This window comes from Petaurus breviceps, unplaced genomic scaffold, assembly GCF_028583685.1.
Source record: "Petaurus breviceps papuanus isolate PSGF00001 unplaced genomic scaffold, PetGlider_PUasm1.0 126, whole genome shotgun sequence".
In the NCBI taxonomy this organism is placed as follows: Eukaryota; Metazoa; Chordata; class Mammalia; order Diprotodontia; family Petauridae; genus Petaurus; species Petaurus breviceps.
Genome location: NW_027185655.1, coordinates 29,344,797 through 29,372,001, shown reverse-complemented (window position 1 = coordinate 29,372,001; position 27,205 = coordinate 29,344,797). Strand labels below are relative to the sequence as shown.

Sequence of the window (27,205 nt, the reverse complement as noted above, 5' to 3'; positions counted from 1 at the left end):
AGGCAGGGCGCAGCCTGTGGGAGGGCAGAGCCTATGACAGAATGTTGAGGGAGTCACAGCTGATTCAAAGAAGAAGCAGTTTAACTATGACCTGTGCTGTCTTGAAGGGCTCCTCAGGTGGGAGAGGACAAGGAGGAAGACAAGAGCGTGAGCATCGTCATGGCCTAGAGCTGGAGAGGGATCATCAAAGGAGCCTAGATTCAGAGTGGAAGACATTTTAGAGGTGAGGAACCTGAGAGGGGCAGTGATTGCCCAAGGTTACACAGGTGCTAAGTGGCAGATCTGAAATCTTAACCAAGGTCCTCTGACTTCGGAGTCAGTATTCTTTATACTATGTCTCACTGTGGTCCTGGTCTTGGTCTTGGCTAATAATCAGTCTTGTTATGGCCCTTAAGGGACCATTTTGTAGCATATTCTACCCAGGGAAGAAGAAAAGCCTAGGTTCTATTATGACACCGGAATCATTCCCTCCCTATTTGCTGTCAACCCATAGAAGATCAGGGGCTGCCTCCCTTTTGCTCAGGGAGAAGGTGTGTATTTCAAGCAAAGCTAAGCCCCAGAAGAAGTCCTTTAGCCTCTGCTGGAGGGCCACTCATCCTTTGTCTTCCCCAGTTTAGGGACCTTTAATTTCCCTCCATCCTACCTAAGGGAACTCTGGAAGAATTTGGAGCCAGAATACACATGGAAGAACATTCTCTACTAAACAGCAGGTGCTGAGTCAGGAAAACAAGAGCTACTACTCTGGAAAAGGCTGCTTCCACAAGAGATGAAAAATCTTTTTTTTTTTTTTTTGCTTTTTGGAGGGCAATTAGGGTTAAGTGACTTGCCCAAGGTCACATGGCTAGTTTTTTGTGTTAAGTGTCTGAGGTTGGATTTGAACTCAGTCCTCCTGACTCCAGGGCCTATCCTCTATTCACTATGCCACCTAGCCACCCCTTAGAGAGAAGACAAATCTTGACCTGACTGAAAGAACATTGGATTAGGTAGGGATTGAGTCCTTGTTCTGACACTAACTGGGTCTCTCTTTTATCTTCTGCAGAATGGGGCTGGTGCTGGTAGAAAACATGCTCTCTAAGTATCTTTCTAGCTCTGACTGTCCATCTGTGAGATCTGGAGTATATAAACACTCCATCTCAGCTTAGCCCTAATTTAAGTAACAGTTCCATGAGCTTGGTGACCTTCAGTAAGGTACCTCAGCTCCCTCTGGGCCTTAGTTTCCTCCTTTGTAAATTGGATTGCATTATTCCACTATTATGAATCATTCTAGTTCTAACATGATAATCTAAGGGTTTTGAGAGGATTAGTTTAAAACCCTGTCATCTCCTCCTTTAAAATAAATGTTTATTCAAGAGGCACCACTCTACACCTCACCTTAGTAATCAGATTTGTTGCTTCCTCTCTAGTCAGGAAGCTTCAGCAGTCCTATCCTGTCCCTTTCCCCAGTTCCAACAGCTGATACTCATATGTGCTCTTCACCATCCAGAATGCCCTTCTCTGAAACAGTCTCCAGCTTATCAGTGTCCTTGTAACTGAAAACACTCCAGATGGGATCTGACGAGGGCTGAGTAAAGTGCTACTGTCAACTTGTTGCTGGATGGCCCTTTCTCAATACAGCCCAACATGACATCTATTTTCCTGGCAGCCTTAACAAATCATGCAAGTTTGCATTCCTCTAAAATTCCCAAGTCTTTTTCAGGGAAACTGCCTTTTAGTCATATCATACCTACATTATCTTGTACTGAGAAGGTTGAGGGTTTGATTTTTTTTTTGCCTTTTTTGGGGGGGCAATTGGGGTTAAGTGACTTGCCCAAGGTCACACAGCTAGCTTTTGTGTTAAATGTCTGAGGATGGATTTGAATTCGGGTCCTCCTGACTCCAGGGCCAATGCTCTAATTCACTGCGCCACCTAGCCTACCCAGAGGTTAGGTTTTTTGATCCACTTATTTCTATTAAATTTCATCTTGTTAGATTTAGCCCACTGTTCTAGCCTATATTTTGTTGTTTGATCATTTCAATCTAATCTGCCTTTTTCATGACCTCATTTGGATTTGGGGTTTTTTTGGGCAAAGATACTAGAGTGGTTTGCCATTTCCTTCTCCAGTTGACTTTACAGATGAGGAATTGAGGCAAACAGGGTTTAGTGACTTGCCAGAATGTACATGCTATTTCTCCTATGCTGTTGACCACATTTAGGGTGACTTTGGTCAGTCCAGCTCACATAGCTAATAAGTGTCTGAGGCCAGATCTGAACTGTTTCTAACCAGGGGTGGGGAACCTACACCCTCGAGAACACATGTGACTCTGTAGGTCCTCAAGTGCAGCCCTTTGACTGAATCCAAACTTCACAGAAGAAATCCTTTTATTTTATTATTAACCTATGTGTCTTGTTGATTCTTCACTCATTCATCTAGTGTTAGCTATTCTTAAATTCATGTTATTTCAGATTTTCTGAGAATGCTTTTATACAGTCATTGATGAAAATGCACAGGGCCAATTGTTAAGTCTGTACACTGTTCCACTGGAGATTTCCTTCCAAAATGACAGCAAAACTAATTCATGGCAACTCTTTGGGTTTGCTAATTTAATCAGGTCAAAATTCACCTGATATGTATACTATTATTAACCCACAACCCTCCCATCTTTTACACAAAAAATAGGGTGAAATACTAATGTTTTGACAAAATCTAATTAAACTTTATCTATAGCATTCCCCTAATCTAGTCTAGTCACTTGTCAAAAGAGAAATAAAGTTAATCTGGCATATCCTGTTCTTGATGAAACCACAAGGGATCTTGTGATCACTTCCTTTTCTACAATTACTAGGTAAAACATTTAATAAAACATTCTAGACTTTTGAAAAATTGAATTCATGCTCACTAGTCTGTACTCAGCAGTCTCCATCCTCTTCCCTTAAAAAACAAACATCAGAATAACCTCCCATCCCCTAAATCTGTAGCTCCTCTTCCATTTTCTATGATCTTTCAAATATACTAACAATGATTCACCAATCACTTATTCCAATTCCTTCAGCAAACAGAGATATAGTCCAACTGGACCTGGTGATTTGAGCTCTTCAATGGCAGTTAGGTACTCTTTTAATTTCTTTTATTTATCTTGGCTATCAATTCCCTATTAGCCATTTTTGTTCAGTCATTTTCAGACCACAGATCATTCTCCTTGTCAGAGAAAACAGAAGTAATGTTGAGGTTCCTTTCTGTTTTCACCAAATGAGCTAAAGAACCAAACAAAAGACATTTTTAAAAATTGGCCTTAGGTTTCCTTTCTAGACTCAGGTCATTCTGAGCTTTAAAGCTTCTGACACCAATCTTATATATGCCGATACCATGTTTCGTATTGATTACCTGTTAGCACTCCTTGATTCCATTTTCTGTATGTGTCTATTTTAAATCACAGTCTACCATCAGGAAAAACCTGATCCCAAGCTCTAGGATGGGAGGATGCATGGGGGACCTGGGGGAAAAGGCTGCCTCAGACCATTACTTTACTCTGTAATGGCAAATTACCCATTGGTACTAAATCAACTGGCTGAAGATTCCAACCAGACTATGTGCCTAACCTTTTCTCAAAAATATATGTCACTGGCTAAATTGTCATATGTGAATGTAATGGGATATTATTACACCATAAGAATGATTCAATAAGGCAGTACAAAAGGAGGGCCTGCTGCCCCTGCCACTTTGGCTACTACAACTACCACCACTGTCACAGCCACTGCTGACATGTTCCAGGGGCGGGAGAACAAGGACAGCAAGTCAAGCTCCAGGGCAATGGAACCCCCTGGAGAAGACTCAAGTAATCTCTTTGGAACTCCAGGAGAAGCTATTCCTTCAAATAGACCAAACAGAATGGCAGTATCTGAGGAACCTCAGAATACATCCAAAAGGGCAAATCCTCTAGGAAGCAAAGTGGTATCTTTGAAGAGCCTTCTCCTGTGCAGTTTCCATATCATTTTAATCCCTCTGGTAGGAAGACCAGTGGTATCTTTGGGTCTCCAGCCACCATTGCCGTGCCCTTAGCACACCAAAACAAGCCCAAGGATCATAAGGTCTTACATGAAGATGAGGACACAAAATCGTAACTCAGAGCTACAGAGAATACACAATCTTCAAGACAAAGGAGGAGTGAACCAAGAAAACTGAGTCTAAATTTAAGACTGGCAACCACAAGCCCAGGTCGGGCCCCAGGCCTTGCTCACACAACAAAGTCCTTAAACCACCAAATGGCAAATCAAGCATATCTATTAAAGGAACCTAGTATCAGCATCTTCAGACTAGAAACTCTTCTGTGAATCTATCTTGCCCTATAAGAAAGTAAGTGAAAGGGGATATAAGAGAGGGAAGATTGGGAGAAGGGGTGTTAAGTATGCTTGCCATCTTGGGGTGGGGGGTAAGGGAGAGATGGGAAGAAAATTTGTAACTCAAAATTATGTGGAAATAAATGTTGAAAACTAAAAATAAATAAATGTATTAAAATTTTTTTAAAAAGAAACTCTTTGGTTAAGGTGTCAAGGTTAGTTCATGTTGAGGTGGGGTGGAAAGGGAAGGGGTTGATATTTATGTGAAGATTTTCACTGCTCAAACTTATCTTCTAGAAACAGCCAGGGCTACACAGGACCAGGGAACTCAGAGACTTTCAGGGAATAGAGAAAACAAATCTTATGGGAGGAATAAGAATTCCCCAGGTTTGCATCCAAAAATTAGTTCCAAATATGAGAGAATCTTTGATGAAGTGAAAGAAAATGGGGAAAGGGTAGGATCTTCATAGGTACTAGGAACATGTGTTTTGGTGGGCCATCTAGGAATGGTCCTGCAGTAGTAGCCATTAAGTGTCACTAGGGGCTAAAAACCCATGCAAATGATGTTGGACAGCTGCCCAAGGAATGCTCCCCCTCCCTTGTCTGGTAAAGGGACACAACTTGCAATCATTTGGCTCACAGTCCTTAAATTACAGAGCAATGATACAAGATCTTTACCTTTTCTGGGCACTATTATTATCTGAGAAAATGGGATAAAGAGGAGAAAACGTCCTTTTAAATTTGCCTCCATGATGTGCTTTTCTACAGACATCCTATGAGTCTTCTTGACTGCTTTTCCACAAAAGCCAGGGAAAGACTGACTAAGCTGCAACTCAGGGGTATTGGACTTGATTTGACCTCTTGCAAGTTCTTATCAGCCAAGCCTTTTCTCTTATTTGTAGGCCTATTCTTAATGCAGATTTTTTTCACCCAGTTTCTAGGGGCATCTGTACCTTCTGTCATCTAGAAGCATTTGGCCTGATCTTAGATCAAAAGGCCTGCCTTCCATAAGAGAGTAAGTTGGATCTCTTATTAGCTGATTGTTAAAGTGAATTATTTCTCCCTACAATTCTCATAAACCTTTGACTGCTTATGAGTCAGTCTTTGCCCCTGCAATTCACCAGTGGTATGAACATACTACTTTCACAAACCACAATTCTTTTCTAAAGGTGGGGGTGGGGGGTTTCCAGTCTTTTTTAAAGGACTCATTAACCTATTCAATTTTCTTTCTGATATTTTGGTTACTCATATTTCTTCTAAGATTTTTTTTAACTGTAATCCATTGATAGGGAGGAGAGCAAATCAAGGAGAACCTTTAGTTCTTCAAAATAAACATTTTGAACAATATTTAAAGAGACTTTTTTTTAATGCTGTTCAAATACCAGCTTCACAAACTGCTGATGATTTTGAACCATTTATGATACCTTAATTACATAAGTACACTAAAAAGTAAGCAGAAAATTCCCTTGTATGATTGATTACTTATTTTGAAGAATCTCTGCAATCTTCTGCCCAGTGAAACTGTAAGTTAGATCTGGAAATTAACTAGACCTAATATTAGTAAATAATTATTGAATATAGTGGATAATTAGTGGATAAAATATAATGAAATGAAATATGATAAAATAAAAAAAAATTTCAAGTAAAAATAATAGACTATAATTCTCTTGAAGCTATTCTAATCACATTTAACTAGAGAATCATGTCCCTTTGATCCATCTAGGAAAATGTTCTTCAGTCAGACTTAATAACACTATATTTTACAATTCCATACCTCTTGCATTTTGCAACACCTGTTATTACCATTCATGGAGAATAGATAAGGTTTCATGATATCTATAAGGTGAGCACTAAATTCTGGAAATAGTGTTCTACTTAGAATACTTAGGAAATTGACACTTTGTGTTAATATGTGCCCACTGTCCTCAATATTTTAAGGGCCTGTAGGAAATTGCTGTTAAACACATTATTTGGCAAATTAAGGGGAACTGGCATATGGGATTTGTTAGGCAAATATTTTCCCCCTTGAGAAGGCAAAATGCTTTATTAACCAACATAAGCTTGCTGTTTTCCTATGAGCATATAAAGACAATACCCAATTTAGGTAATGGGCTGTGCTCTAAGATATTGGAAGTCAGTTGTCTGAAACTAGGAAATCATTTTTGTGTAGAAACAATGTTGCAAATGGTGATTAAATTCTTGGATTGGATAACACAAGTCTACTTAACCCAGAATGTAGCTGAACTATGGAACCTGACCACCATTTATAAGTGTGTCAATGGGAAATCATGTTTTGGGTGCTAGCTTATGGTGGCAAAAACATATCTCATTAGTCACATCCCTGGAAATGATAACTCTCCTTTTCCACCTGAACTCTAAAGCTCTAAGGCACTAGTGGTGATTCCTAAAACAAGAATTCCAGTAGAATGGGGGGCTGAGCATCAGGGGTGTAGTATCCAGTGGGAAGAATGAGCAGCAGCATTGTTCTAAATAGCAGCAATAGGATGTTTTCCCTTTCCTTCTCTCTTTTCCTTGTTTCCTGCTGTTATCTTGTTGTTGTGGAACCTGATGCAGAAGGGCTCTGGAAGGGTGGGGGATGAAAGTAGCCCATGAGAATTCGATTAGCTAGCAGGAAGAAATGTTAATGCATCTATGTATGTATGTAAAGGCAGCATATGGATCTGGCATTTGTTTCTTGGAACTGTCTGTATTTGAAAGATCCAAAGACTCTTAGCATCTTACTCTTAGTTTCTTCTAAAATGCATTCAGAAATTATTTGTCCTTGTATTTTTTTAAATTATGCCTCAAAACTTGTTTATTAAATGCAGTTGGTGTCAACATTTTCTTTAGAACTATGTCAAGAAACTTTGTGCTTAAATTTTACAGTGCTATTTTGAGGGGAGCATTTTCTTATTTTTGCAAGGCAGAAATGAGAATGAGAGTTACATTAAACCTGGCAATCATGTAGTACAAAAAAAGAATGATTAAATAAATTAACAGTTGCAGAGGAAACTGGGAAGACATAAACACAAAAAGGAGAACAATTTATAAAAAGACAACATCATAAAGAAAAGCAAGTTTGAAAGACTTGAGTACAGAACTATGATAAACCATAATGCCAGAGGATCAAAAATGAAACACATTTCTCACCTCTTGTTAGAGAAGGGATGTATTTAACATGCAGAAGTAAAGAATACAGTCAATGTAGGAATTTATTTTCTTGGACTACACATATTTATTATGAGGGCTTTACTTTTCTTTGCTTTTTGTATATGTTCAATTGTGGGGGTAGAACAGGAAAGAGAAATAACAAATGCTTGTAAAAAATGTATCCCTATTAAATACGTTTGTGTGTGAGAGAGAGTGTGTGTGTGTGTGTGTTTGTATGTCAACTGGTCACAGCAAATGGGGCTGATTCAGCATAAACCCATTCCCGCTCCTGAAAAAAAAATTTATGCTTGGTCAGTAGCATTTTCTTCACATATTACCAAATGAATTGAATGTATCGAACACCATTTATTACCAGAAATTCTTTTAAAATCAGAAGTAACTACACCAAAGGACTACAAAAATGTGCATACGCTTTGACCCAGCAATACCACTTCTAGGGCTGTATCATACAGTATCAAAGAGATCCTACATGTAGGAAAAGGACCCATATGTACAAACATATTTATAGCAGCTCTTTTTGTGGTGGCAAAAAATTGAAAATCAAGGGGATGCCCATCAATTGGGGAATGGTTAATGGTATATAAATGTCATGGAATACTATTGTGCTATAAGAAATGAGGAGCAGAGGGACTTCATAATTACATGGAGAGACATATAAACTGATGCTGAGAGAGGGAAGCAGAACCAGGAAAACACTGTACACAATTACAGACACATTGTGAATGTGTGATGACTAACTTTGATAGACTGGGCTCTTCTCAGCAACTGCAAAGGACTCATAATGGAAAAGGCCATCCCTATCCAGAGAAAGAATTATGGAGTCTGAATGCAGATTGAAGCAAACTATTTGCTCTCTCTTTTTTGTTTTGTTTTTTCTTCCTTGTGGTTCATTCCATTGGTTATAATTCTTCCTCACAACCTAACTAATGTTTAATGTGAAGGTATATATAGAACCTATTTTGGATTGTATGCTGCCATAGGGGAGGAGGGGGAGAAAATTTGGAACTCAAAAACTTGTGGAACTGAATGTTGTAAACTAAAAATAAATATATTTAAAAGAAAAAAAAAAGACTAGAAGTAACCCAAAGTACATAGAAATAAAAACCTATAGTTCATAAAGTTAGAGTTCCTTTTTTGTGATTTCCCCAATAAAATATTTATTTTAAAAACTTTCTTGCCGGTAACAACTTCTTTAGAATTGAATTATTTTTCTGTGGCCTTACATTATAATTTTTGTTTTTTTTATGTTTACCCACAAAATCAAAGGTCCAAACCAGAAAACCCCCAAATGTTCTTCCCTGATCCTTATCAAGACAGCTGTAGGTTTTAATAATGCTACCCTACCCCACAACCTAGCTTCAGTAGCTCATGATTGTCAGGCAAATTTTTATTCAAAGAAGCCCCTATATAATTTAAAGAGGAATTATTCTGTAAACCAAAGAACCCTTGTTGTAATGCAAATAACCACCCCTTAAGTTATTTGAATTTTTAAAAATGCTGTTCTTCTAGTTTTCTCTAGCTGGGATCCATGTTGTACCAGAATCTTCTTAAAGCAAAGAATCTATCTTTATCCCAGCTACCTAACACATTGCTGTCATAGGAGCACTGAATTGATACATGTTGGGCTACAACATATTTTCTTATTCATACAAAAATAACAAGGCTGAAGAAAAATAATTTAAGGTACAGAAGTATTTGAAAAATATATATTTTTACACTGCATAAAATAAAAGGAGTTATGTAGATGCTGAAAATATCATTATTATATATGTCAAACAGATCTTCGACTAACAATCACAGTTAAAAATCAAGATCAGGAGTATGACTTTATTGCTGAAACACAAAGGAACTATTATTTCATAATACAAAGGCTTGTTCAGTTTTTAAGTTCTACATAAATATGATTTCTGAATATACAAAGTATCAAATACAAAACAGTAGTGTAGTAAGAAAAAACTAAATGGCAGAAATAATGATCAAATCAACAACATTAATTAAGATTACTAAAGATACCATCTATGCCATTCAAAGGCACTTACAGACACAAATAATTGAAAACTACAATGTAATATGATTTTATACCACAGAAAATAATTAGTCCAACATTCCTATACTTCTTTTTTCTTCAATATTAGTGGACCCACATTATCTCCTGTTAATTCATTGTGTTTATTATGTGACCCATCACAGGCAGGAAACTGGAAAAGAAAAAATTAAAAGTGTTATTCAAAACACAAGTTCCAATAAATTTAAATATTAACTAAAGGGAATAAAAGGCAAACTGATTTTGATAAGTGAGTATCAAATACTTCTGACTAAACTGCTTCATTTTATTTAGCATCTGACCCAATGAAAAATAGTTTCTGATATAGCCTTCTTTCCTTTTTAAAATCTCAAACCAAGTCATTGAACAATTAAGCCAATATTTGTTGAATTTTGTATTAGATCTTAGAAAGTTCACAGTAGCCAAAGATAGGCTTACAGAAAGTCAATGCAGATGTCTAAACATTTTATGCTGCAGCTTCAAATTAAAAACTACATCAGAGCATATTTGCATTGCTTTCTGGGTCCATTCAATCACAAGGCATTTATTAAGCTTCTGCCAAGGGATGGTCACTGTCCAAGTAACAAAAGGGCATGATGAAAGATTGTCAATAGGAAGTGACAGCGATGACATCAAACAAACTATTTTCCTTTTGTTTTTTGTATGAAATTTTAAAAGTATAAGTACTTTCAAATTAGGTGAAATATTATTATAGATACTCTAAGATAAACCAGTTTAAATTTTGATTCTGAACAAAGTATAGCAATTTATACAAATTTTCACTGAAAATGGCCCTTTCCAGGGTACACCTGTCTCTAAAATATAAATATACAAATATTGAGAAATGGAGAAATTTTAAAACATCACAAGAAATCTTCCAGTATTTGGGAGTAATCTAAACTGTGTTCTAGCACCACTGCTGCAAAGAATTTTTATGTTTGTATATAACTAGACATCTTACCGTCTTAGAACGCCAACACCTGCAGTAAGCAGCTTTAGTAAGACACAAATCTTCAATGTTTATTTCATTCACTACTTTTGGATTTTCCTTCTGAATCTTGAGATTAATCAAGCTATCTTTCTGTTGTTTCTTCTTGGGGAGGAATGGACGAACTGCAAGGTAGCCTAGCAGTGCAAGTACACCCAGGAACGGTAACAAACGAAGCCATTCTGAAACTGAAAACACACAAATTTTTTAAGCTTTGCAGCACTCTCTTTTAAAATCAATTGTAAATTTCTTCATAAATTAATAAAAACCACATCTCCCACACTTAGGATTTTATTTTAATGGATTAATTAGAGCCTCATGGTAATCAGCCATCACTGGAGCCTAAGGTAAAAAATTTAATCATGAATAACAACATCATAATGAGTTCAAAATCTAGATCACTTGTAATCAATGACATTCTGATGTTCTTAGGTAAAAAGGAAGCCCAAAGAATATGACTATAAAAGAATCCACATTTTTTTTTATCACCAGTATGATACTAAATCAAAACCTATCCAAAAGCATAAGCATTCTCCATTAAAAAAAAATAAGTTCTTATTGGTCTTTTATTATTTATATCACCATAGTTTTCTCCAGGATCCCTTCCCCTCCCTAAGGACCATCCTATATAATAAACAGTATTTCATAAAGAAAAAAAAAAAAGAAAAGAGGAAAAATCCAGCACAACCAATCAATATATGGGAAAAGTCTGAAAACATATGCAATATGCAACATTCTTTGGGCTTTTCACTTCCACGAAGGGATAAGTTGGGGTTGTCCTCTAATATTTCTTTATTCGACACATGCTTGATCTTCATAATTTTGCTACATTCGTTTTTGGTATGCGATTTCCTTTTCCTTTTTTTTTTTTTTTTGTATTTTTGGAGGGGAGGCAAGGCAATTGGGAGCTAAGTGACTTGCCCAAGGTCACACGGCAAGTAAGTGTTAAATGTCTGAGGTCACATTTAAACTCAGGTCCTCCTGACTACAGGGGTCAGTGCTCTATTCACTGTACCACATAGGTGCTCCCGATATGTGATTTTCTTTTCCATTTAAACTCTTACAGTCATTGTGTATGTTATTTTCTTGGCTCTGCTTACTTCATTCCTCATCAGTTCATGTAGATATTTCCATTCTTCTCTGTATTCATCACATTAATTTCTTCCAGCACATATTCCATTTATACTTGTACCACAATATGTTTATCCATTCCCCAATCAATAGGCATCTACTTTGTTTCCAATTCTTTGTTATCACAAAATGTGCTATGATAAATATTTTGGTGTACATGGATATTTTCTTCCTATAAATAGCTTCCTTTATGGTACAAGCTCAATAATGGATATTTTAATCACTTTACATAATTCTGAATTGCATTCCAAAATGATTGTACCAATTCACAGCTCTACCAACAAGGCAATTAGTATTTCAATAATTCCACAATCCTACTAAAACTGACTGTTGACATTTTTTGTCATTTTTGCCAATTTGCAGGGTGTGAGGTGAAATCTCAGGATTGTTTTGATTTGCATTTCTCTTATTATTAATGATATGGAACATTCTTTGCAATGGTTGTTAATACAACAGTTTGGCAATTCTTCTGAGAACTATTCCTGCACATCCTTTGACCACTTATCTATTAGGGAATGGCTATTAGTCTTAAATATTTGTTAATTGTTCATATATCTTGGATACCTAACCCTGAGACAATTTGATACCAGGATTTTCCCTCCATTCAACCAATTCTTTTCTTTTTCTAGATGCCTTAATTTTGTCTGTGCAGAAGTTTTTCTGTTTCCCATAATCAAAATTATCTATTTTATCTTTTGTGATTGCTTCTACCTCATTTGGTTAAACAAAAGCCCCTAGCCATGGCTGTGAAAATAATTTTTCTTTTTTTTTTAATACTGTGATATTTAATATGATGTTCTCATAACCATTTAGAATGGATTGGTGTTGGCTTAAGCTTAATTTCTGCCATATTGCTTTTCAGTTTTCTCAGCAGTTTTTATTAAATAGGGAGCTCTTTTTGAGGTAATTTGTGTGTTTCAATTTATGAAACACGTGACTACTGAGTTAAATCCTTCTTGGTTCTCTCTTGTCTAGTCTGTTCCACTGATCTACCTTTATGTTTTTTTTTAACCAATACCAGATGGTTTAGATAATTTCTGCTTTGTATTATAGTGTGAGGAAGAGCTATCCCCCCCACCCCTATTTCTTTTCATCATTTCCCTTGATATTTTAGATCTTTTGTTTATACAAATGAATTGTTATTCCATCAAGTTTCTCAATTTGATTGGTCTAGCATTGAGTGTAAATTAATCTTGGTAGTAATAGTGTTATTACATTAGCCCAGTCATAAGCACTGAATATTCTTTGAAAAGGTTTTTGTAATCAAATCTATACATGTCTTTGTGTGCTTTGATGGATTGATCCCTGGACACTTTATGCGTTTTGCAGTTATCTGCAATGGGATTTCCCTTTATATTATTGCTCCATGGATTTTATTATAAACAACACTGTTAATTTTGAAGGTTTATTTTCTAGCCTGTGACTGCTCAAGCTATTGTCTTGACGAGCACTTTTGCTAATTTCCTAGTAATTTACAAGTATGTCATCATATTATCAGCAAATATAATTTTATCTCTTCTTTACTTATCTTTATGCCTATAATTTCTTTCACTTGTCTAACTGCTGTTGCTAGAATTTAATAGTGGGGAGAGTGGGCATCCTTGCTTCACTCCTATAATTCAAAGAAAAAGATTCTAGTATTCCCAGTATACTTGATACTTGCTTTAGGCTTTGGATAAATGCTTTTCACTATTTTAAAAAAGATCCCTCTAAGATAATGGGAAAATATGATCTGAAGAAATTGATGGAGACTAGACCTAAAAGACTTATGTCATCTTCTAAAGGGGACTGCAAGAGAATATGTACATATCTTTCTCAGTACATGCAGAAATTCATATTGTCAAAGGCTTTTTCTACATTTATTAAGAAAATTGTGTGGTTTGGGACATTTTGGTTTTTATAATGATCATGCTGGTTATTTTCCTAATGTTGTACCATCCTGATAAGAAGTCCTATTTGGTCATAATGAATGATTTCTTCGAAAATTTGCTGTAGTCTGTTTGAAAAAAATTTGCTTAAAATTATTAAACTGATCTTTGTTAATGATGATCTAGTTTTCCTTCTGTGTTTTATCCTTCCCTGGTTTAGGTATTAGGACTGTGTTTTTCTCATTAGAGGAGTCTGACAGAATGCTTTCATGCTCAATTAAAAAAAAATAATTTGTATATCATGGCTACTAATTATTTTTTAAAATAGATTCTCCTGCAAATCCATCATCAGGATCAGAAAGTTTTCATTTGATCATTCCATTATACCTAGTTCTATTTCCTTTTCTGAGTTTGGGCTATTTAAGGTCTTGATATGTGGTCTTCTAAGAGTTTGGGTATTTTATATTTTTGAAGGTATTCCTGTACTTTTTTGAGTGTTGTCAGTTGTTAGCATGTAACTGTGTATAATAGGTTCTAATTATTCTTTTTTTTTAATTTCTTCTGGTTTTGTTGTGATTTTGCCTTGCTAATTTGATTTTCTTTCCTTTTTTTAAAAATCAGATTTGCTGAAAGTTTGTCAATTTATTGCTCTTTTCTAAGACTAAGATTTTAGTTTTATTTCTATGGTTTCATTGGTTTCTAGTTTATTTTGCTTCTAATTTTTAATATCAACTCTTCTATGCTTATTTTAGTTGGATTTCTAATTTTTTAAAATGCATATTCAGTTCTTTAATCCTCTTTTTTTTTCTATTTTATTAATGTATATAGGGATGTGGTTTCCTACCCTAAAGAATGCTTTGACTGCATCCCAGAAATTTTGGTATTTTTTTCATCATCATTTTTTCACAAATCTATGATTTGCTCTTTGACCCACTTATTATTTAGGTCAGGATTTCATTGTTAAATTCCCATTTGAACTGTCTTTTGTTTGTGGTCCCTAAAGACTGTTTATCCTGTTCTAGTCTGTAAAGGATAGACTCACTATTTCTGTCTCTTTTCAGTTGTTTGCAACATCTCTGTGCCCTTATATATGGTCAGTTTTTATAAGAGCATGTAGTGCTGAGAAAGACATACACATATTCTCTTGCAATTCCCTTTAGAAGGTGACATAATTCTTTTAGGTCTAGTTTCTCCAGCAATTTCTTCAGGTCATATTTTCCCATTGTCTTTTCATTACTTATGCAAAACTGAAAGAGGAACAATGAAATCTGTCGTTATTATTTTATTTGTCTGTCTTCTTGTAGTTCAGTTTCCTTTATGAGTTTGCACGCTAAGGCATTCAGAGCATATAAATTTAATTCTGATATTGGTTTGTCGTCTATAATTCCTTTCAGAATACTGTAGTTTCCTTGTTTATCTGTTTTTAATTTCTGAATGTTGATTTTTGTTTTGTCAGCATGACTGCAACTCCTGCTATTTTGGATTCACTTGATGCATAATTTTTTCTTCCAGTCCCTAGGTTTCATTCTGTGGATATTTTTGTTTGTTTGTGTCTTTTAAAATCTGTCACTCTCTTTTACTTTTGGATCGTTTTAAACATTCACATTTAAAGTTATGAGAGTTAGGTTTAAATTTACCTGTATTTGTCTCCAATTTGTCAATTTCAAGTTATGATTTTTTACCTCTTCTACTCTAAATACAGTACTATGGTACTCCAGTTACCTTATTTTTTATATTTCCATCAGATTTCTTGTTTTCACCTCCAACCCCATCTGTTATCCTTTTCCCTTTAGAAATTTTGTTTATCAGTTCCTTCTTCTTTCCTGCTTTGATCCAGTTATTTAATTTTTCCTTTTTTTTCCCCTCTGTCAAAATGCCCAGGCAAGTCTATATATCTAACCTGTTAGATAGTTTGGTATGTAGGATCCCATGAGTTGGAGATATTATATGTAGCAGAATAGTACTTTTTCCAGTGTTTGATTAGGGAATTAAGTGGTATGCTGTTTGGATTTATATCATGCTATCTTCTGATAGAAAGTGGACTCAACTGATGTTTGGTTTATATAATCATGTCTCACCCCTCACTACACAGAACTTACCCCTGGCACTAGAACTCCTACTTATAGATCTGAGAATTTCCAACCAAGAGTGAAAACTCATAGGAAAATTTCATTGGTATTATGTTACCTTTGATTTCTTTTGAGAGCTTATTCCTTTTGTTCATTTATTCTCCCTGACCTTCTCATCCAACCTCTTGCCATCCACCTAAATTTGTTGAGATCAGTCCCATACTTACAAATTCCCTCTGGTTACCATCCTACATTGCTGCCCAAGTCTTCATAAAAACTATCTACACTTGTCTATGCTTTTTCACTACTCACTTCCTGACCTCTTGCAATCTATTTTCTCTACTGAAATGTGTCTCTCATTGGTTACAAATGCTTTCAACTGCTTAATTCTAAGACCTCTGGCTAATTTTCATTCTCCCTGATTCTTTTTTACTTTCTGGTGGTATAGTGGATAGAGCACTGGACCTGCAATAAAGAATACCTAAGTTCCAATTTGGCCTCTGACCTTCACAAACTGTGTGAGTGTGGGTAAGTTACTTTATCATCCTTGTTTCTATGCAGATGACTCCAAATCTATGCATTCAGTTCTAATTTCTCTCCTGAACTTCAGTTCTGCATCTTCAGTTGCCTACTGGACAGCTCTACCTAGATGTCCCACTGTCATTTCAAACTCAACTTGTCCAAGACAGAATGCATTTTCTTCCCCAGTATACTCAACCCTTCTCCAAGCAACCCTATTTTTGTTGAGGGAAACACCATTTTTTCTTTTTCTTTTTTTTTTTTTTTGCCTTTTGGAGGGCAATTGGGTTAAGTAATTTGCCCAAGGTTATACAGCTAGTTTTTTTGTGTGGGTGTTAAGTGTCTGAGGCCGGAACCGAACTCGGGTCCTCCTGACTCCAGGACCGGCACTTTACTCACTGTGCCACCTAGCCGCTCCACCACCATTTTTCCAGTAACCCAAGTTCCTAACCTCAAAGACTTGACTCAGTTTTCCTCTTTTATTCCTATATCCAATCAGTTTTAAGTCATGGTTTTTTTTTTAATTCCCATAATATTTCTTCCCATTTCTTTTCTCTATTCACCCTAACACCACCTAGTTGTAGTAGCCTCTTAGTTACTTTGACTTTAGTGTCTTTTTTCTCCAATCTGTTCTCCACTAATATGCTCATCTTCATAAAGCCCAGTTCTGATCATGTGACTACCTTGCTTAAAAACTTTCAGTAAATCAACACTGCTTTCAGGAGTAAATATAAACCTCTGAGTCTGGCATTTAAGACCCTCTAACAATCTACTCTTATTTCATATAATTGCCCTTTACATAGTATACCTTTCCATCAAACTGGCCTACTGGCTCATCTCTAAACTCAACATTCCACCTTTTATCTTAATGCATTTAGCACAAGTATACATGTATGCACATAGACATCTTCTTCCCCACTTCCCTATCCCCAACACATTGCTTATCTCTGCCATTCTCATCTTTACACTCTCTAAGGTTCATCTCAGGTGCTACCCCAACTAGGGGGCCTTCCTTGGTCCCCCTTCTTGTTAGTGTTCTGTTCATTCTTGCATCACATTGTATTAACTTACCTGTGCACATAGTGTATCATCAAGTAAAATGTAAGCTACACGAAGACAAGAAAACTTTAGATTCAAAGCCTAGAACAGTACTTTTTGCAGAGTAGTTTCTTACTAAATGTTTCTTGAATTAAAATAAATAGGGGACACACCATTTTTCACTTTAGTATTCACTCAATAAGCATTTGAGTGTCTATGTCAAGTTCCATGCCAGGCACTGTAGGAAAAACAAAAATGGAAGAGATAGTCCAACAGGAGAACAATAATGAAGTAGTATATAATTCTATTTCATATGTATTTATTGAGCACCAACTATGTGCATAGCATTTTTTCTGGGTACTGTGGCTAGTGAGACACAAAGCCTAAAATACAGTTCCTACACTTAAGGAGCTTACACTCTAGTTGGGGAAACAAAACTCATACATATTTACTTTAATTCAAATCGATGAATCTTCTTTTGGTAGGGAAAGGGGAAATAGACTGTCCTATCTTGTACAGGCTGGAAGTACAGTGGCCACTCATGGAGTCCAATTCCTCTACTAATCAGCATGGCAGCACTGACATGCTCCATTTATAACATCGGCTGGTTTGTTCTTCCTTAGGCAGCCTGGTAGCCCCTGCTCCTAAAGGCTCATCACGTTGCTGCACACCTGATCAGCTTAGCCCCTTGGAGCTCAGCATTCAATCTGCCAGTACTAGCCTCCCCAGTAGAGATTACAGGCGGGCACCACCATTCTTGGTTTAAGGGAGCACTGTGAAAGCAGCTATACAGGTATAGGGCACTGGATTTGGAGACAAATAAGGTGTTTCCAAAAGCAAGCTCTGCTACTTACTAGCTGTGTAATTTTGGTAAATCACTTAACAATTTTATATTGTACCTCAGTTTCCTCAACTGTAAAATGGAGGTAGTTCCTCATCTTATAAGGCTATTGTGAGGATTAAATGAGATAAATGTACAGCACAACATAGATCATAAACTGCTATATAAATGTCAGATAAAAGGATGAATGTAAAACTTATGGAAGTGAATGTTGAAAACTAAAAATAAGTAAATTTATTTTTTAAATGAATATAAACCTTCATACCCTAGATAACATATGTAATTTTTATTATTATTACTTCCCAGTACTATTACATAGGATTTGGCTTGTAAAGGAAATAGACAGGAGTCAATCATATGCAAAAATGTTGTTTAAAATGAATAAACTGCATGCTATAGATGTGCCTGACTGAAGCTGGAAAATGAGATGGGCCCTGATAAAGTTAACTGAAAGAGCCAGCTGATAGATGGCTAAACTACTTTGCACTTCAATTTCTTCAAATACAAAATATATTATTTAATGTTATACTTCAGAATAGATGACTAATATTCTTAAAGCATTATGAAATATTAAGATATATGCATACTAACACACATAACCTTTTTGTACAGAAATGCAGCAATATACCATGAGTTATAATACTTTTCCTGCCATTTGAACCAATGATCTCACTGCTAGGCTTACAACTGAAACACAGTATTTTTTAAAAACACACAACTATCCATACAAAAATTTTCAATGAAGTTTTATTTATAATAGCGAACAAATGGAAACCATCTTGGGTCAAATCACAGTACAGTAACAAAGAAATAATAAATATGAATAACACAAAGAAAAACAGGAAGATAAATGAAGAAATGCAGTGTGCATAGAATCAGAATAGACACACTACCAAAGCTATGTAAAAAAACAGCAATAAATTTTTTTAAACAGATTAGAAGAGAAATGGAAGCAATAGGATGTTCTTTCTTAGTTTGTTAATGTTAATATATATTTTAAAAATAAATTAGAATTTGGAACATGGTTTTATGCATGAACATATTCATCTGGTTATATTTGTTGATGGTTACTAAGTTTAGAATAGAATAAATACATGCCTAAAACAGTAATAATTTTAATCTTGATGTTATTTTTTCATTTAGGAATCTTTATAACCTTTAATTTATAGCATTATTATGCATATATGCAAAATTTTAAAATGAGTCATGAAAAATTAAGTGACCTATCAAGTTAACAAAACAAAGTAGGTTGAAAAAACAAAGTAGAGAATCTGGACCTCTTCCATAAATTTAATATGCTGTAACTTATATACACTATAAGTAGAGATCAAATGGTATTATTATGACTCATTAAACTAACTCAGCAAGTATTTATTTTCTGATAAGCTTAAAATTAATTTTCATCAAAAATAGTGAATTAAGTTAATCTTTCCCTTACACGACAGGGATATATACCATTATCTCTTTTGGTACTTAGCAGTGCCTGGCACATAACTAACAGACATTTAATAAATGCTTATTGATTGATACTTTAAAAAACAGCAGACTCAGAGAGTTTAACTTCAATTTAATACCATAACTACTGTAACGAGAAACAATATCCTTAGGCATAACCTCTCTTTAACTCAGTTACCTCATCTGCAAAATGAGAAAATAGGTTGGAATGGATGGCCCAAGTCCCTTTTAGCTCAAAATTTATTTCATATGATTCCTATGAATTTGTAGGCAAAATTAATTTAAAACATTTCTCCTAGGTATGACAGTGAAAAAAGAAATATGAAATACAGAAAACAGGATGAAGAAAAAAATCAGCATAGGTATGGCAGTCTTAAAGTTTGGAAATGGTCAAAGGATGGGGGTGGGGTACGAAGTCCTAGTCTTAGGTCAGGAACAGACATTAGCATCTTCACATGGTTCCTGGAATGATGAATGGCATACCCGCTCTTTCTCTGTACATTATATTTTGTGGCAATTCTTATGTAGATGTTTATTCTATTTTTCAATAGCTTCTGTGTGTGTGTGTGTATATATATATATATATATATATATGTGGGAGCAAACAAGAAAATAAGAATTCATTAGACTACTGTGCTAAGCACCAGGACAACAAAAACATAAATAAAACAGTAACAGTCCTTGCCCTTGGGAAGCGAACATTCTGTAAGGGAGAGAGAATGTGCACACCTAAGTACACCTAAATAAATACATAAAAATAAATACAAGTTTTGAGGGGTGGAGGTAGCATGGGAGGATACAAACTAGAGGGATCAGGAAAGGCTTTGAAAAAAGTCAGAGATTTTAAAATTTTTTAAAGCTTTATGGAGGGGGGAGGGCAAGGCAATTAGGGTTAAGTGACTTGCCCAAGGTCACATGGCTAGTAAGTGTTATGTGTCTGAGGCCGAATTTGAACTCAGGTCCTCCTGACTCCAGGGCTAGTGCTCTATTCACTTCGCCACCTAGCCGCCCATAGTGATTGTGGTGAAGGTATAGATGGCATTTTTTTTTTCTTTTTGGAGGGGGGAGGGCTGAGTGACTTGCCCAAGGTCACACAGCTAGTTTTTGTGTTAAGTGTCTGAGGCAGGATTTGAGCTCAGGTTCTCCTGACTCCAGGGCCAGTGCTCTTCCCCACCTAGCTGCCCCGAGAAAGCCAGAGATCTTAAGATCAGGAGGTGAAGAGGAAGTGCCTTCTAGGCATGGAGGACAAGCTGGGCAAGGAAAGGAAATGTAAAGTCCTATGTGAGGAATTGCAAGAAGGCCATTTTGACTGGATAGAGGAGTACAAGAAGACTAATACAGAAGATTGGAAAGACAGATTGGAAATAGGTTGGGAAGGGCTTTAAATCTTTTAGATGATCTATAATTATACAATTTAACACACTATAATCTTCAAAGGTTCAGAACTGTGGTTGACCCAAAGGGCAAAGGTCCTGCATTTGAATTCCAGCTCTGCTCCTAACCGACACTGGGCAAGTGGCTTTCATGTTTCTCAACTGCAAAATAAAAATACTGGATGTAGATGACATCCTAAAATCTCATCCAACCCAAGGAAGAAAAGGCGTTGCTCAGAGGCATTGTGCTAATGTCAGGTTTTTAATAATAATTCCCAGATACACAGCACTTGAAGTCATAATGGCCACTAAGCTATCCTCTAGGCCCCAGTGTTCAAGACTCTGAGGTCTATAACCAGCTGGAGGAACGGAGCAGTATTTACAATGTTAATCCCAATCATTTGTGGCAGTGGTTGATCATTAGTAAGCCTCCATGTTAGGCCTGGATAGTTCAGTGCATACAATAATCTCTAAAATAATAAGAGGCTTCTTTCCCTCTTTTCTATTGTCCTAACCAAAACAGAGATTCGATGTCAAAAAAAAAAAAATACTATAAACAGCCAGGGAGATAAGTACTAAGAAACCATAGTCAGAATCAAACAAGACCTGACAGCTTCTACTATAAAAGAGAGGAACTCTTCAAATGCTGTATTCCAAAAAGAAAAAGATACAGGCTTATAATCAAGACTAATTTACCATAAAAGACTGAGTAAATACTACAATGAACAATTTTTGTTGTTGTTCAGTCATTTTTTTTCAGTCATGTCCAACTCTTTGTGACCTTGTTTGAGGTTTTTCTTGGCAAAGATTTTCCATTTCCTTCTCTAGCTCATTTTACAGGAGAGGAATCTGAGGCAAACAAGGTTAAATGACTTGCCCAGGGTCACACAGCTAGTGTGTGAGGCCAGATTTGAACTTAGGAAGATAAGTCTTCCTAACTCAAGGCCTAGCACTCTATTTACTTAATCACCCAATAATTCACCTTTAATTGAACAGAGAACTTTTAAGTATTTTTCAACTTTGAAATGCAAACATAAGACACAAGTAAAACCCACAGGTAAATTTAGATGAAGGGACTGTAAGATGATGAAATACTAACATTCTAACATAAGAAGTGCTTGTTTAGAACCTTAGTGTCTCCAGATGGTACAAATATTAAATAAATATAGAAAAAAAGAGGTCATGGGGGTGGAATGGTTCTGTCCTAAAGTTTTTAAAGTGGGAAAGAAAAATAGACTAGTGTAAAAAAAAAAAGAGGAAAAAGGAAGTGAAACTTACTATTTCTCATAATGGGGGTTCACTACATCCCTGAAAGTACATTCCATCCTTGAAACCCCAACTTGGGATGGGGGGGGGGCACATTTTCTGGCTGTTTCCTCTAGAATCTCCATTTTAAAGAAAGTCACTAGGCTAGTCATGCTATTTATTCCTCTCTAGGCTCCTCCACTCAGGAGTATTTGGACTTTCTTTGCCATTCCTTCTCTTTGGTATCTTCCCTTTTTTTTTCAGCTTTTTATGTGTTTCCTTTATCAGAATATAAGCCCCTTAAGGGTAAGGACTATTTTCTCTGCTTCTATTTGTATTCCCAACACTTAGTACAGTGCCTAGTAAACATTTAATAAATGCTTATTGACTTAAGAATACAAAAATATAGAGAAGCAGGGGTGGCCAGGTGGCTCAGCGAGTAAGAGCACCAGCCCCAGTATCAGGATGACCTGGGGATCAAATCCGGGCTCAGATACTTAGCACCACATCCAGAAATAACTGGCCGTGTAACCTTGAGCAAGTTACTTAACCCCAATTGCTTTAAAAAAAAATGTAGAGAAGCCTGAAGGGAGTGGGTTTCAAGTGAGCTTTCTTAATTTAAAGAGACACAGTAAGTTTCACCATAATTCAACACGGAAAAGGGCCTCTTTTCTTTCCCATAAAGAAGTTAAAAAGGAAACACAAAAGAAATTAAGGATATGCTTGACTGAGAAAACAGATGGGCTACCCAAGTGCTACAATGGTATCAATATATTTAAGGAATTAGAAGAATGCCTCACTAGACTTAAAAATTGGGAAAAACTGGGTTCAGCTCCTGCCTGACAATAGTTGTGCTATAAGTCATTTAACCTCTTGGGGCCTCAGTTTCTTCATCTGTAAAATGAGGTTGGGCTTGATGATCTCTAAGCTCTAATGATACTATAATCTTGTGATCCTATGATTTCCAGGAAAAAAAAAAACATAGAAAAGACTTACACAGAATTAGAACCTATATAAGAGTTACAATCTGCACTAACAAAGAAAGAACCTACATAGATGAAATAGCATTCATTTAAGCACCTAACTACCTAGTTTTGACTCAGATAATTTGGCACTAAATTATCACTAGATAATTTCACTAGATAAAACTCTTATTTAGTACAATACTAAGTAAAGAATCAAAATATGAAAGTTCATAGCCTCAGAGTATCAGCTCTATAACCATCTCTGAAAAATGTGGCATACTATGTTAAGGTCTTAGGGTCCATTACTGTATCCCTAGGCATAAATAATATAAACAGTGTCTCCCACACTATGCAATTCAAGGCAACAAAGTAGTTTATCTTTGCAAAGAAGCTACACTCAGTTTAACGACTGTATTTTAAATTTGGTACTATACTGTTTTCCAGCTTTGGTTAAAATTATTTGCTTTTAAAAGCAGCAGAATCTATTCAGACCTCAGTAAAAAAAAATAATAAGTACAGATATTACTAGCAACAAACTTTCAAAGGACTACTGTCAGTCTACCTTATCACACTTCAAGTGCCTCATTTTAGCTGTTCCTGGATACAGATAAGTATTGTCTAAGTACTTAAATACCACAGTGTAATCAAGAATCCCCGTATGTTTACTAAGAATGCAGTGTCATGGTGAAAGAACATGTGGCTGGAAAAATACTGCACAATGTTAACATGAGAAGAAAAGACACTTGGAAAATGTAGCAGGATTTATGTCTCTGGAACATTTTTAAATGAATTCAATGCTGAAAAAAAAGTTGCCGGACTAACAATACACTCTACTCATAAAACTTATACCACAGTTAGATGTTGAAAATATTTCAAAGTAACCTCCACACTGAAAACGTGTCACAGAGGCTATACAGACTTTTTAAAGTCTTTACTGACATTGTACAAAATGTCAGTAAATACTGTCTTTCCAACAAAATTATTTTTTGTCCAGTTAGTTAAGTTCAAATTTTTAAAAAATCAAAGTGGCCACAGAAAAATGGGGAGCTAATTCCAGACACTAGACAAATGTACAATTCAAACATTAACTATTAAAAGACAGAATATTATTAAACCTATGAGAAATACAAAGTGTTAGTTATGAGAGCTTTGAGGAAGGAGGGATGTCAGGTTTCAAGGAGATTAAGATTTCTGGCTAGGTGGTGCAGTGAGTAGAGCAGGACCTGAGCTCAAATCTGGCCTCAGACACTTGACACTTACTAGCCGTGTGCCCTTGGGCAAGTCACTTAACCCCAACTGCCCTCCAAAAAGTTTTTAAAAAAAAGATTTCAACAGGCAGAAACAGCAGAAGGGCATTCTAGGCAAAAAAAAAAAGTTGCTGGACTAATATACTCTATTCATAAAACTGTATTCATAAAAAAAAATGGAATGTTTAAGGCAATATGTGGTCTTTTAGTATATGTGAAGGCGAGAAGTATGGACAAAGGCATGAAATAATGGTTAGAACCTGCTTGTGGAGGTCCCAAAATGCCAAGTTGTTTGGACTATATTTTATAGGTGGCAGAATCATTGAAAATTTTTCAGCAATGGAATATTCTGATCAATATAAAGTCATTAGTGTACTTTCCTCCCCCCTCTGCCAAGGTGTGAGTACCAACTGTAAAGACTGTCCTGAAGATCAAATGAGATAAGATGGAAAGTACTTTGCAAATCTTAACCACAGAAATGCTGGCTATTATTTGTGTAGAATATTGCACATATTATCAAATGACACTGATACGTGTAGGCTCATTTGAACTGCTTTTTAAACGTTTGAGTGAAAAAAAGATGGTTTGCTGGCTAAGCAAAGGAGGAATGTGTTTAGAAATGAAGGCAATATTAAGACAGAAAAAGTTTTAAGTTTTTAAAAATATCTGGGCATGCTGAAAATTAATCTGTGTGGACCCACGCAAGGAAATATTTTTCCAGTTAATCAAAGGCTTTGAAGTGAGTGGACCAGTCAGTCCTCAATTTCACCTTTAAAAACTAGGACTAAACCAGCAAAACAAGAAACTTCTCAAACTATGCTACACTATAAAGAATTAAATCTAACTAATTTAAGAGAAAAATAGTACTTGTTAATCTACAAACAACCAAAATGACCTTGCCTTTCATGACAAAAGGTTTTTAACCTTGTCTGTGAATTTTTTGTTTTTTAATGCTTTGATAACCGTATTTCAATCTAGCTGGACCAGTATAATTGATTTTCTTTGTAATCCCATGCACTTTTTAAAAATACTATTCTAATAAGGACTCTATAGAATCCACCAGAATGCCAAAGAGGCGCAGTACGCAAAATGAATTAATCTTTGTATTAGAAGATCCTTCCACCCATTCAATCGGAACCTCTTCTGGACTTTCACCAAAACGGAGAACATGCACAGTAGGCAGAGGTTCGTATTCCAAGGTTGGTGCTTAAGAAAGAAAAGTGTGTTAATTGTATTTCAATGTAATTGGTTTCCTTCGTAATCCTGTGTATTCTTAAGGTATTTAATAACCCCCAGAGAAGGTCCCCGACGCCCCTGAAGTGGAGTCTCCCAGCATCTGGATCTTCCTCGCCACACCTCCACCTCCAGTTTCACCCCAAGGATCACGCCAGGGGGGCTCGGTCTGTGCGTGTCACCCTAGCCGAACTCTCTCTTTTGGATGGTGTTCCTCTTCGTCCTTAGGTATCCAAGGGCCAGCGGGCGGGAGAGGGGGAGGGGCAGGGCGGGCGCCCCGAGGCCCCGCCATGGGGGAGCACGGGCTCGGTCCGTGCCGGCGCCGGCAAGCGCAGGATGAAGACGCTATTCAAGGGTTAAGAGCGCCCATTTCAGGCAAGCCGGGAGCTAAGTGCTTCATCGGTGCCTCGGCGTCAGTGACCCCGGCTCGGGTACAAAGAGGTCTAGCGAAACATAAGAACGCAGGCACAAGTCGCACGGAGTACGCATCATGCGCAGGCGCAGAAAAGAATCCTCGCCACTCTACCCACCCACTTCCGCCTCCTAGCGCGCGCTCCGCCGGGTCACGACGTCACGCGCACATAGCGCGCGGAAGTCCCGCCCCCGACCGCGCTCCGCTATCTTTCCGCTCCCACCACCGGTAGAGGGCAGGTCGGGTGTAAGCGGGGGGTAAAGCCTAAAGTTAAAGGCTAATACAATGATTCTCCATTTCTGCCTCCCCTCCTATATATGCCCACACACACACTTCCCTCGGTTTGTTTACCTGTGAGCCGGGCGAACCCGGTAATGCTCTCCGGTACTGGGAGCCGCCGGAGGTAGGCCGGGAGCTGCACCTTCACGATGCGGGCCACGCTCTCCAGCACCATTCTCGGTCTCCAAGCAGTTTGCCGGCTGCTCTCCGAGGGGGCCCTGACCGCTACTGCGCCTGCGCCTGCGCCGCGAGCCGGGCTGCTTTGTGTCTCCGCGCTGAACTAGGCTGGATCTCGGGGAGGCGGGTCCGTGTTAGGCCCCGCAGCGAGGGAGCGGTGACTTGCCGGGCGCTGATTGGTGGTGCGGCTGCTGACGTAGAGGAGGAAGAAGCGCGGGCCGCGGGCAGAGAAGGGGCAAAGTGGGCCTGGCGACTGCGGAGGGCAGGCAGCCGAGCGGGGAGCGGGAGTATGTGCGAAAGTGTGGACGGAACGGGGGCCTCTTGGCCTTTTTGTTTGTTTCGACTTGGCATCGTTCTCCACGGGGCAGGTGTAGACAGGCGCCCTGGACCCAGAGTGGCACCTTTAGGCTGTAAATGAGAATTGACCGCATCTGAGGTCAGAGGTTACGAGTCCCACGACCTCCTCTGCATTCCGCCGTGCACCCACTTGTAAACGACGGAGCAAACTTAATTGGTTTTACTATCTGGTGGGCGGAGAAAGTGCTTCCTGTTACCAAAGCTCTTCCAAGGCAAGCCAACAGGCACTTATTAAGTGCCTCCTGTGCGTGCCAGGGCCTGTGCAAAGCGATAGAGATAACTAATCACTTGCATTTATGTAGAGCGCTTTGCATATGTTGAATCTCATTTGATCCTCAAAACCCACCTGGAGGTGGGTACTGATATCCTCTGTATTTTATAAATGGGGAAACTGAGGCCAAGAGAGGTTAAGTGATTTGCCCAGAGACCTCAGCTAGTGTTTGAGGTGGGAGTTGAACTCTGGGCCTAGCACTCTTCA

At 37.3% G+C, this 27,205-nt stretch overlaps 1 protein-coding gene, 1 long non-coding RNA gene and 1 pseudogene across 4 annotated transcripts; 2 read left to right on the top strand and 1 right to left on the bottom strand.

The window, feature by feature from the left end:
• LOC138166172 (uncharacterized) lies at nucleotides 1–19,998 on the top strand. Of its 3 annotated transcripts, XR_011169558.1 has the most exons (4): nucleotides 1–223; nucleotides 16,035–16,114; nucleotides 17,767–17,884; nucleotides 19,739–19,998. It is a non-coding gene; the product is annotated as an uncharacterized lncRNA (long non-coding RNA). The 3 variants fall into 3 exon arrangements; XR_011169556.1 differs by lacking the exon at nucleotides 16,035–16,114; XR_011169557.1 differs by lacking the exon at nucleotides 19,739–19,998 and having other exon boundaries at nucleotides 17,767–18,841.
• On the top strand, nucleotides 3,126–5,326 carry LOC138166160 (jupiter microtubule associated homolog 2 pseudogene; annotated as a pseudogene).
• Nucleotides 9,287–26,505, bottom strand: CISD2 (CDGSH iron sulfur domain 2). Its single transcript, XM_069094584.1, has 3 exons — nucleotides 26,266–26,505; nucleotides 10,492–10,706; nucleotides 9,287–9,684 (listed from the first exon to the last, which is right to left on the bottom strand). Exons 1-3 carry the CDS (start codon nucleotides 26,366–26,368, stop codon nucleotides 9,595–9,597), a joined length of 408 nt encoding a protein of 135 aa, XP_068950685.1. The 5' UTR covers nucleotides 26,369–26,505; the 3' UTR covers nucleotides 9,287–9,594.
• Nucleotides 26,506–27,205: the final 700 nt, after the last annotated feature.